The sequence below is a fragment of the Medicago truncatula genome, chromosome 6 (genome assembly GCF_003473485.1).
Source record: "Medicago truncatula cultivar Jemalong A17 chromosome 6, MtrunA17r5.0-ANR, whole genome shotgun sequence".
Taxonomy (NCBI): domain Eukaryota; kingdom Viridiplantae; phylum Streptophyta; class Magnoliopsida; order Fabales; family Fabaceae; genus Medicago; species Medicago truncatula.
In genome coordinates, this window is record NC_053047.1 from 27,808,891 (window position 1) to 27,821,350 (window position 12,460).

The 12,460-nt window shown below is 34.7% G+C and overlaps 1 protein-coding gene across 1 annotated transcript; it reads right to left on the minus strand.

Moving 5' to 3' along the window:
• Positions 1-389: 389 nt before the first annotated feature.
• LOC112422824 (uncharacterized) lies at positions 390-5,155 on the minus strand. The gene is made up of 3 exons (XM_039827047.1): positions 3,580-5,155; positions 3,037-3,461; positions 390-416 (listed from the first exon to the last, which is right to left on the minus strand). The coding sequence occupies exons 1-3, from the start codon at positions 5,153-5,155 to the stop codon at positions 390-392; spliced, it is 2,028 nt and encodes a 675-aa protein (XP_039682981.1).
• Between the last annotated feature and the right edge of the window lie 7,305 nt (positions 5,156-12,460).

The window sequence follows — 12,460 nt, forward strand, 5'->3', positions numbered from 1 at the left end:
TCATTTCAAAAATTTCATCTGAGTCAGTTTGAGTCAGTTTAGTCCCTAGGGGCATTTTGGTCTTTTCCTGTCAAAATTTCGGCAGAAAGGTATTTTAAAATACCTCATTTTTGTAGCTGGTTCATTTTAGTCCTTTTGTTAATTTTATTTTTTGGTTTCACTTTACGTTTTGTCCAAATTACCAATTTTAGTCCAATTTTATTTTTATTGCATTTTAGTCCCTGAAACAGTTTCTCAAAATTGTATTTTAGTCCAGAACTTTTTAAAATTGCAGTTAGGTCTTTTTTTATTGCGGTCCAGTCCTCCAATTTTCTCATTTTGCAGATAGGTCCTTAAAGTCAAAAGTCCAAGGCAGAGCCAAGCAAAGTCCAAAAACAGGTGTCCCTTTCTCATTGGGTTTCAAGTACACATGTCAGCTATAAATACAACACAGTGTCAGATTTTCAAGGGATCCATTCATTCTACGCCACATCACCAAAACAGAATCAGTTTTTCTCTCTCTTGTGAGTTAGATCAAAACAGAAAAATTCACAAGAACACGAAGAACAATCCGAAACCCTAATTCTCCAGAATCACCAAATCAACACAAATTCAACAATTTTTCTGCGATCCTCAGAGATTCATGGTGAATCTTCATCATTGAATCGGATTCCTTCGCAATTCAAAGTGCGAATTCGTCACTAGAAGTGACAAACTCCAGCACTGATCACGAAGGAACCAGTGAAGAGAAGAGAGAAAGAAGATGAAGATCTAAACCGGCAAAGAAGAAAAAGGGAATCAAACCAGCAAACAACATCGATTTATTTTCGATTTCCAGCAAAAATCAACAAACAAGATCAAATCGAAGATTTCCGAAGAATCTTCGATTCGAAATTTTCTAGAAAAATCACAGGTAAACTCAAACCTCATCTTTTCTTTCTCAAGAACAATAATAAGAACGAATCAATGTAGATCTTCAAAGTTTCAAAGAGTTTCTTTCAAAAAAACTGAAAACCTAAAAAAAAAAAAGATTTCAAAACCGTAACAAAAAATGTAGATCTACAAAGATTCAAGCCTTGCATGTGATTTCTAGCTTTAGATTCATGTTTAGAATGAAAAGACGAGTGGTTTAGGGTTAGTTTGGGTTAGATCTGGAAAATTAGGTCAACCGGAACCTGGAGTTTCTCGCCGGAGAAGATGAAGATTCCGGCGAACCTTGAAGGTTCCGGCCGATCTTCATCTTTCTCAGCCGTTTCTTTCAGAAACCGGCGAAGGTGAGAAGAGAGAGGTAGGAGAGAGGCGAGAGCTTCTCTCACTAGTTTAGGGTTAGAGAGAGAGAGAGCGTAGAAGAATGAAAAAACCGGCGTGAGCTCGCTTTTATAGACCCCTAGACCGGACCGGTTCAAGACCGGCCCAATCCCTTGCAATCCTGAGCGTTGGATCTAGGGTTTCCCTTCCTGGATCAATCCAACGCTCCCTGTGCTTCCAGGCTTTTAGGTTTTGGGCTTGGGCTTTTTTCTCTGCAGTTTCCTACGTTTTTTGCTTTTTCTTGCTATTCACACCCTGTTTTCTTGCTGATTGAACCTCTGTGTGCTTAATTTTTTCTCTAAAAATTCCTAAAAAAAATTGTTATATGTTTCTTAATACATTTTAACACTTTTGTGATGTTTTTCAATGGTTTAAAAAATGATAAAAATGTGTGTGTTATTTTTCTTGATTAATTTTGTGTTTGATCTAAGTTTGTGTATTTTTGTGGGATATTTTCTCATAAAATGTTGGCATGTGATGTGGATGATTGGTGTGTAATTTCATGGTGAATATGTTGCTGATCATATGTATGTCTTGCTGATTGTGGATGTAGATTTTCATTTCTTTCTTGCTTTGCAAGAAATATGTGTTTTTATCAAGAAATAAAGTGCAAAATATCTTTAAAAATGTGTCATGATTCTTGGCTTGAATGTGTCCTATTTGTTCCCACATTATAGCTCAAAATCAAACCCCTTTAACATTGCTATAATGAGGGGATTATAGGTCATGTGCATGTCTAAGTGTCATAACCAATTTTAGGTATATTTTGCCATTTTACTTCATTTCATTACCCTTTTTTTCTCTTGCTATTCTATTCAATTTTGTTTACCTTTCCACTATTTCTATGCCTTATGATACTAACCATTTCATCTCACATTTCATTCATCCCATAGTTTAGGCATCATTTTTCTATTCATTTCTATATCAAATGGGTTTGTAATAATTTTAGATAGATTAGTTCCTTTTAATTCCTTGCAAGACCATAGCATGTATTTAGGACTCAATGTAAAGGACTATGGACACTATAAGTAATGTACACCGACACAAGCACCGACACGCACACACGTTGCATGTTTACCGTTTAGATGTATGCTTAGGAAACGCGATTTTTTAGACAAATGCCAATTTTCAAAAAAATACTAAACCAATTCCATCACTCAAATTTTCCCAAACAAACCTTGGAGTCAAAACTCCATTGATTTTTTTTCCTTTATTTTCTTAAACAAATCCAAATGAATCCTAATTCCTACTTAGACTTTTTTAATAACAATGGAACCAACCATTCACCATTTTTCTCTCTTATGCCTTTAAGGCCTCTTTCTCTTCTTCAAAACCATTTTCCAACAAAAACTAAAATCAACCAAACACACAAAAAACATTTTTGAGAGAGAACTACATGGAGTTTGATCCCTTAAATGGGTATGTAGGCATGAGGTCAAAACCTCTCCAAGTCCACTAAAATAAAACCTCAAACACTTTCTTCCCCCCATTCTTAACATAAATCAATTTCCTTTTTCATAAATAGCATTAAAAATAAAGCGTAGACATAAACTAAGAAAACGGCTCCTATAGAGTACTATAGTCACCGCGGGTGCCTAACACCTTCCCGTAGTGAAAACGACCCCCGAACTTAGAATCTAAGGGTTTTTTTCTCAATTTTGCCCTTCCCAAGAAAAAATAGAGAATATCAAAGATTGAAAGGTTCAAGCCTAATTAATGACTTGACACCCGAAAATCGCGATAACACACGTCTTCAACCACCCCAAACGGATAGGAGATTGACCGATCAGCTAAAGTGAGAGTCATTCTTGTAGGTTTTGGCTCTCCACCTCCAAGATTCTTCATCATTGAAAGGGGCATCAAATTGATGCTTGCCCCTAAATCACATAAAGCTCTTCCAATGTCTACCGGCCCAATGGAGCAAGGAATAGTAAAAGCACCAAGATCTTTAAGCTTAGGAGGAAGTTTCCTTTGGAGAATAGCACTACAATTCTCGGAAAGAGAGATGTTCTCATCATCTTTTGGTTTTCTTCTCCCCGTTAACATTTCTTTCATGAATTTAGCATACACCGGCATTTGATCAAGAGCGTCACCAAAAGGAATATTCACCTGAAGTTGTGAGAAGAGTTGCATGAATTTCTTGAATTGTCCTTCCTCCTCCTTCTTCTTTTTGGCTAGATGAGGGTATGGAAGCTTCACATAAGATGGGATAATTTGTGGTTCATCCCCATCCTTCAAAATTTGGCTCTTAGACTTTCTTATGATCTGAGTCTTCATCTATTAACTTCTCACTTTTTTCTCCCTCTGTTTTTTTCTTCTTTTCATTTTCAACTACACCTTGATCACTCTCTTTTTCAACTACTTCCTCATCTTCAACATCTTCATCTACCTCCACAACATTTTCATCAACTTTATTGGGAACTTTTGGAACTAAAGGTGTCAAAACCTTTTTACTCCTCAACTCAATAACATTGCAAGTTTCATTTTTAAGGTTCTCTTGAGTATTTCCTGAGAATCCCCCTTTGTTCTGTTCAGCCAACTGCTTAGCTAATTGCCCAAGCTGTGTTTCAAGCATTTTCCTTGAGGCTTCATTGTTCTTCCTTTCAAGGTCTTGACGCTTCTTCATTTCTTCAAAGTTACTTTGAGTCATTTTCATGAAATTCATCATTGTTTCCTCAAGACCTGGAGGCTTTCTTGGTTGTTGTTGTTGTTGTTGCGGATTAGGAAACAAGGGATTTAAGGTGTTGTTGTTGGAGTAACTCAAGTTAGGGTGCTTATTCATGGAGTAAGGGTTTTTCCTTTGATAGTTCACATAGTTGGCTTCTTCACTAGCTCCCTCTGGCACACACTCACCATTAGGATGGCCTTCACCACACAAATCACACCGTATTGCAGCTGCTTGTTGTTTGTTGGACAATTGATAAGCATGTACCTCCTTGGTCAGAATTTCGATTTGCTTATTCATGGCTGCTTGGTTAGCTAGTATGGAAGTAGTGTCACTTACCCCAAAAACACCTCCTTCTTTCTTTTTCGCTTCAGCACGGTACTCATTGCTGGCCATGTTTTCAATCAGAATTTGAACTTCGTGATCAGTTTTTACCCTTAAACTACCTCCAGCTGAGGCATCTAGAAACATTTTGTTGCTATGAGTTAATCCTTCAGTGAAGAATTGGAGGTACTGTTTCTCAGAAAACTCATGTCCTGGACATCTCTTCAGAAGCAAATTGAACCTTTCCCAAGCATCATAAAGTGATTCACCTTCACCTTGCCGGAAGCTTGCTATTTCTTGCTTCTTATCCAAGTACTTGGACATAGGGAAATACTTCTCTAGAAACTTAAGCTCTAATTCCTCCCATGTTTGAATAGTCCCATTGGGAAAAGTCAATAACCAGTCTTTAGCTTTACCGATTAAAGTGAACGGGAATAGCCTCAGTTTCTTTTGGTCTTCATTAACATTTGCTGGAGGAACACAAAACTCACAAGTTTCAGCAAAGTGGCTTAGATGTTCATGAGGGCTGATGGTCCCAGTACCATCAAACTGTCTTTCCTTCAATCCATTCTGAACTGATGCCTTGATTTCAAAAGCAACAGGATTAGCAGGTCGGAACACGTGAGTTAGGCGACCACGGTGATTTGCTAGCCCATAATCTCCCAACTTAGGCCTTGCTGCTGGTGGGTTACCCTCTTCCATTGTGATTACCGGAGGAGGGGTGGTTGTTTCAGTTTCAATAAGTGTCGGATCTAGTATATGTGTGCGTGTACCCGGTGGAACTGAATTTGACAACCGGACAGCTCTCCGGTTGGCTCGTGCAGTCTTTTCGATTTCAGGATCGTACTCGAGGTCTTCGGAATTACGTCTACCTCGCATAAACAGCAAAATACCTCAGTAGCACTACACAATACAAAATAATTAATGAATACTGAAACAAGAGATAATTTTTTTAACAGAAAATAAATTGCAGAAATCCTAATTTAAAACGCAATTGCCTTGTTAAAATAAATCAACAGTCCCCGGCAATGACGCCAAAAACTTGATAGATATTTGGCAAGTGTACCAATAACTATCGAAGTAGTAATAAATATCGTTCCACAAGGACTGTATTAATTCCAATTATAGCAAGTACGTTATTATTTTAGGATATGTAAAAGTTATATTGATTGCCCTAGGCAGATGATTTTTGTATAACAAAAGTAAATAAAGGTTGTTTGAAAAGATGATTAAAGAAGAATGATTAAGCCGATGAATCCCCTATTGTTCTATATGAGTAATTATCTCCCTTATTTACTAATTACTATTCATTCTTTACGACGAATTAACAAATTGGTGTTGATCAATCTCTTGAATCAAAACCCTTTCCTAAGTTATAACCTTTTAATCTCTTAAACCGATTGAATAACTGCAGAAGCGATAAAAGAACGTTAATTCATATGTCATAATTCTCAATTTCCTATCTCTAGGTTCCTATGTTGAATCAAACAGAATTACTAATTCAGGATAAAAAGCTAGGGTTAATAGTCATTCAATTCCTAATATCAATTCATATAATTCAAGAAGCTAGGGTTAATAGTCATACAAGCAATTATATGAAAAGCAATGAACACAAATAACTCTGAATAAAGACTGAATAATATTATTAAATAAGAGAGTATCAACTACTAATTCATATATTACAAAGGTTCATCATGGCTCAATCATACTGAGAGTTTAGCTACTCATGGTTTTACGATTATAAACATAATTAACAGTGAACATACATAATCAGGACCAACTATGAGTTGGTATGAGATTCAGGGCTTGTTCTTCTGTCTTCTGATGTCTTCTATGCTCAAAATCGTACTTCCCAATCGAACTCTAATCCTTGGCCGCATCTCGCCTTATATAGAAAGATTTTTAGAGTTCCAGAAAGCCCATCATCGTGCCACGATACGATCCAATCGTGGCACGATAGCATCATTAATCCTACGTGGCAGCAGACAAAACCTAGCATCGTGGCACTTTGCATTTTGCTTCGTGCCACGAAATTTCCAGTGCTGAACCTTTGTCCCACGTTCACTTATCGTGCCACGAACCAGCTTCATCGTGGCACGATTCTTAACTCTTAGGAATTTTTCATCTTTTTCTCAGTTTCGTCAGTTGAGCTCTTGTTCCTGTTTTGGTCTGATTTCACCATGATTTACAAATAGTTGACTCTCTTAATGTCCTAAAAACGACATAAACATAACTAAAAACTAGTGTTGATGCAACATCATCAAGAATATTGATTTTGATTGCTTCACGTCTTCGGTACCCTCATGGAGGGTTTCCAAAGCATCCAATATTGCCTTAGCGGCCTTACAATGTGAAACCGACTGATACTCATTCAAGCAAATGGTGGAAATAAGAATGTTTCTTGCCTTCAAATCATATTGAACCTTCTTTTTATCATTGTCGGTCCAATTGCCCTTATGTTTAATTTTTGCAACGCCGTTAACTTCAATTTGGGGGGGGGGGGGGGGGGGTGAATAATTGATTTTCAAAAGAGTTTGTGAAGGTGTGAATTGAAAAAGTTTGACTTATCAGATTCCAATGATGACCAGTCTAAGACAATGTTTAGTAACTAAGATTCAAAATTTAATTGAGAGGTTCAAATATTGAATCTTATTAAAATCATCAAATATCAATAATCAAGCATACAAATTTCAAAATTAGACATACTCAAACCAAACCTAATTGCAATAAACCACACAGAGACTAAACTTAATTATGATCAAATTGAATTTGAAAAGAATCTTAATTCAATGAATCAAGATTATGTTAAGTGAAAAAATTAATCACAATCAAATCAAATAGTGTCAAGCACAAAATTCATATACAAACAGTAATGCAAAAATATAAAATGATAGGGTAGAGAACACTAGGATTTATAGTAGTTGCCCCTTTCGTCCTTGCTTCGAGATATGTTTACTCTTCTTCATAGAAAACGTTGTTATCATGAACTTTTACTATTGTTAAAAATTGTTTACAAATTGTTACGATTACAAATAATTCCCTCGATAAACCTAATCTTCAATCCTAAGCAATCACAACACCACCGATCTTCAAGTAACCTTTGAAATTGGAGATTCTCTAAGTTTTCGAAACTTAAGTTCCCATGAAATCCTAGGAATTCCTTCACTTTGAATTCTTATTTTCTATGTTTGAAGTTTGGATCCCCTTAAACTTGAAAAGTTAGAAAGACTCCCATAATTCCCCTTCGAGGTGGAAAGAAATCCCTCTTGTCCTTTATGTCCTTGATCCTTGATCCTCAATCAAGTTACTTGAAATAAACTAGTGTACAATTCCTATAACACTCTAGCAATCTATGACTAAAAATCCACAAAAAATCTTAGAAAAAGTGTTTAATCTCAAGAACAAGTGGAGAGAGAGGTTTGGAGACTCTAGAATATTATTTGCAATTGATTAAATGAGTTGGAAGGTGTACGAGTATAAATATATATATACATGACTGACAAGTGCAATTTTTGTGGCAAAACAACTACATGATTCGAATCATGTTAAGTATGATTCGATTCAGACACACGAAAAAGGAAAAAAAATCTAAAGCTGTGAAGATTTGATACGAATAAAAAATATTTGATATGATTCAAAAGTTTTCAGATAAAGATTGATACTTAAATTCTGGCGAGTAGGGGACAAATATTCTATGAGATGTCCAGGACACCAGGAATGTCGAATGAAATGTCCAGAACACTTAATAACAAATACTTAACACAATAAACAATGAACAACTTTAAAGTAAAGTACAAGAAGGAAATAACACAAGATATTTGTTAACCCAGTATGGTGCAACGTCACCTACATCTGAGGACATCCAAGCCAGGAAGGAAATCTATAATAATAGTATTAGTTTGAAGTCCTATGTGAACAACATTTGGTTCACTGCCTATCTCACCTAATCACTTCCCGTGATATTTCTATCTAAGAATATCTTAGATATGAGATCCCATCTCACTTTCTCTTAATCACACAACCCGTGATTTCAATGATTACACTCAAGAAGGAGACACACTCCAATAAATAAAACCTACTATTTGCTTAAAAGCTTTAGAGCAGTTCACAAATACAACTCAACTATCAGTCCAACTCAATGCATCAAGGGTATACAAGAGTGGCTCACAAATAACAAAGTACAAACTAAAACTCTAGATGACACTTTTCTCAATTGCGGCTTCAGTAGTCTTCTTTAGGTTTGAGTCTTCCTTTACATTGACAGAGAGTGCATGGGCTTGATCATCTGTCGGGCTAAACAATACAGTTGATCCAATAGTGTCTTCAGCTACAATTTTATAGAAGCATATATAATGTTTCATAAACTGTTTAGGACATTAAATACTAAAACACGGTCAAGGACAAACCGACAAAGGAGGCTTCTAGAACCACACGCTTCTTGGAGCACAAGCTACGTGAATCATCTCTTCTATCAAATCTTCTGTGATCTCACACATAAACCAAATCTTCCAAGATTGCGAAACATAATACTTCACCTTAAGTTAAGTTGTTGTACTAACATGTCTAGGACAACTGTCCCAACATCTTGCTAGAATATCTTATTTTAACATAATGCGGCCAACACAAATAAAAACCCAACATATACGAATCAAGAATATTCGATATGATTCATTCAGCCAAGGATAACTATGAAGCTATAAAGATTGATACGAATAAATAATATTTAATACAATTAAATTTTTTTCATATAAAGATTGATACAAATAAAGAGTATTTGATACGATTTGTTCAGGCAAATCACAAGACTAGAGAACTCAAATGATACGAACCAACAAATTGTGATTCGATTCGAGCATGATATAAATCATCAATTTGTGATATGATTCAAAGGTTCAGAGAAATGAGTTTTGCCACAAACTGAAACACAAAATGAAACTTGACACACAAGACACTTTGAAGAAACTTAAGATCATGGATGGCTAGATGCTTTAATATATACTAATTACTATGCACATGTAAAGATCGTTAGTAATTACTATGAACATGTAAACAATAAACATCATCAACACACTTAATACCTAGTTTTAATCAAACATCATCAAAACAACTCCATTACCAAGGGCAGCTTCATTATGCTCGTTAAGATCTACTTTAACCATATTGAGTACCTATTTATGCAGTTAAAATTTAGAATTACTCAAGTATCCTTATGAAATGAACTAGGACACAATTGTCTGTTAGTCTTGGTTATTGTAACTGGATTTTGGATAAATGTTCATTAGATAAACGCTTTAGACATATTGCATCATCTTAATGTGATAATTAGCGTTCTTTCAAACTTTAAATAACATTAATTCACGTAAGAAATTCAAAAGTTCTAATCGCTTTTTCCATCCTTGTTTTATTCAATTTATTTTCATTCTTTAAAACCAAAGTTTATGCAAACCCTCCAAATTGATCTTTCTATTGACTTCACCTTTATTCCTTCCTCATGGTAATGTTACCTAGAAGACTAGTCTCTGACATGGATCATGCTTTCATCAATAATATTTGGCGCAAACTGTTCAAGTTGAGAATGAGCACTTTCTACCATCCTAAAATAGATGGATAAAATGAAGTCTTGAATCTTTCTATATATAGTGCAATACCTAGAATTTGTTCACCACCAACCTTCCCTTTGGTTCAACTTCCTTCCTTTAGTTGAATGGCAAGATCCTCCTTTTACCGCTCAATGTTTAATTTTGGGTTCATCACCAATAGAAGTAGTTGACAAAATATGTTGCAGACTCTACAAGTGTATTTAGAGTAAGTTATTCACGTACAATCTTATCTAACTAATTAACAACATAACTAACTAACTAACAGACTAACAGTAAGAAGTAGTTAACCAGCTGTACTTTCTAACAATAGCTTGTAGTTCAAGAAACTATCCAAAAATCACTTATTCTCACAATTAACACTAGTAGTTTTTGTTATATAGTTCTTACCTATAAGATGATGATACTGCTAAGGTACTGCGATTGAAGATAGCATGATGATGAGTTTTAATGTCTACAATAGCGGTGGTGTTGAAATGTATATCCCTTTAGGATAGGATAGCTCATTTGGTTTGAGCTAAAGGTTAAGGAGTTAGAGGATTAGGGTTCAAGTCCTAGAAAGGAGAAAAAACTAGCATAAGAATTAACGTACCAATATTTTCCTTTCAGAAAATAAAGAACTTTATGAATTGCCAAACTTCGTCTTAAGCGTGTGGCATCACTGAAGAGGATCCAGTCACTCGGGGAGATCTCAGTCAAGTTCGAACATGCATGCTACCCTCCTACCCACACAGACACTAGAACATATGTTGGTCTAAGTGTCAATTTTCCTTCTTGTGAGTCGATCAAGAAGTTAATGAGCGTCTCCTTCTTCAAAGATACGATCGCCCGCCTAATTATATCAAAAAAAGACATCCCTAACAAAACCATGCCTTTATTTATAGCTGAGAAACTCCTTGCAATGAATAACAAGGAGAAATGTAAAAAATGTTTAAGCTAAACACTCGCAGGGCAGCTCTCCTTTGGCAAGTGAATTTCTAGAGCCTCTAAGTCAAATGAAATATCACCTGCCAATAGAGACATGCCCTATGACTGATTTGCTTACTTTAATGTGTCTAGTTTGCTAAGTATCAAATGACACTCCCAACAAGTTATATAGGCTAATTCTCAAGGGTTTTATGCTTAGGATATACTTCTCTTGAATGCTACTACTTCTCCTTTTTTAAGAACAATGGCATATGCTTGAAGGAACTAGTATCATATATAGTCTTGAAATAAGTTTTTCCATTAAGATTCTTTCTTTATTATTTTTCATGTTCAGCTTTTAGAAATAGAATCATAATATGCTCCATTTTATGAAGTGGTTGAGAGACCACATCCAATGTCATAAGGTAAAATTTATCACCACTTCATAATATATGAAAGAGATTGCACACAAGGAATTAAAATTTGATACCGATATGTTTTCTTCTCATTTGTGTCTTTGTTTGAAATTAGAAGAATCAAATTTCCACCTCACTGTTTGCCTCATTTAGTGTGCTATGTTTCAACTGTATTAGAAGAATGAAGTCATTCTTTCAAAACAATATAGATTCTCTGTTTAGATATGATTAAAAAATACTCTGATTTTATATATTCACAGCTTCTGTTTTCTACTTCTTTAAAGTGCAAGAATTGGGAGGATGGACCAAAAAGGCTTACTGAGTTTTGGATATCCATGGTATAACCCACAAATATATGCCAATGTTTCATTGGCTTATTCGATCTTGTTAATTCATAGAGGTTTATTTATGTTTTTCTAACCTATGCAACATTGCATAGGATAAGGTGCAATAAATGTACCTCTTTTTTCAACAAAGACTATCATATTAATCATTAACTACTTTTTTTTTATAACATTTTTTTAAGTGCATGGAAAAGAATCGATGAATTAAATGGAACGCTAAGTGCGAAGAAAATTTATTTAAATATAGAAGCCAGAAAAAATTTAACTCAATTATGAAAGCAGAAAATTTATATACTCCAAAAATAACTATATGCTTCAGGAATATTATGGAAGGATTTAGATAACAAGAACAAATTTAACTCAAAATTTAGATAGTATCAACAAATTCAAAGACTAATCATTCCGTAAAATATAAAAAAGTCATTTTGATGTACAATTGCAATTTAAGTAGTGGAGTATAGTCATGCTACGTTACATAAGGAACAATTTCAAATAGAAACAAAATAGTTATAGCAATTTCTTTGTTTGAATTCCAAAAGGCTTGTTTGACATGGTTTGACATGGTTGACAGATATATGTTTGACATGGTCATTAGAAACAATTTCTTTGTTCTTTTTAACTTTTTCTTATACCAAATCATTGAGTTCCACATGTCTAGATATACATAAACCTTTGTATTGACCATAAAAGTCTATTAAGAAGAATTCAAATCAAAATAGTTAAATTTCAACCTCATTGTCTTTCTTAATGTTCCGAAGAAATATTAAATGTACAACAACAAATGCTTGTGTCTTTAAAACAATATTCAGCTTTAGCCTTCAGCTTTAGAACAAAAGCAAAGAAAAATAAATTTCAATGAGCTTATTTTATTTATTTTGTTTTAATTTTCAGTTCAAACTGCCAAAGATGCTCATCATGCTT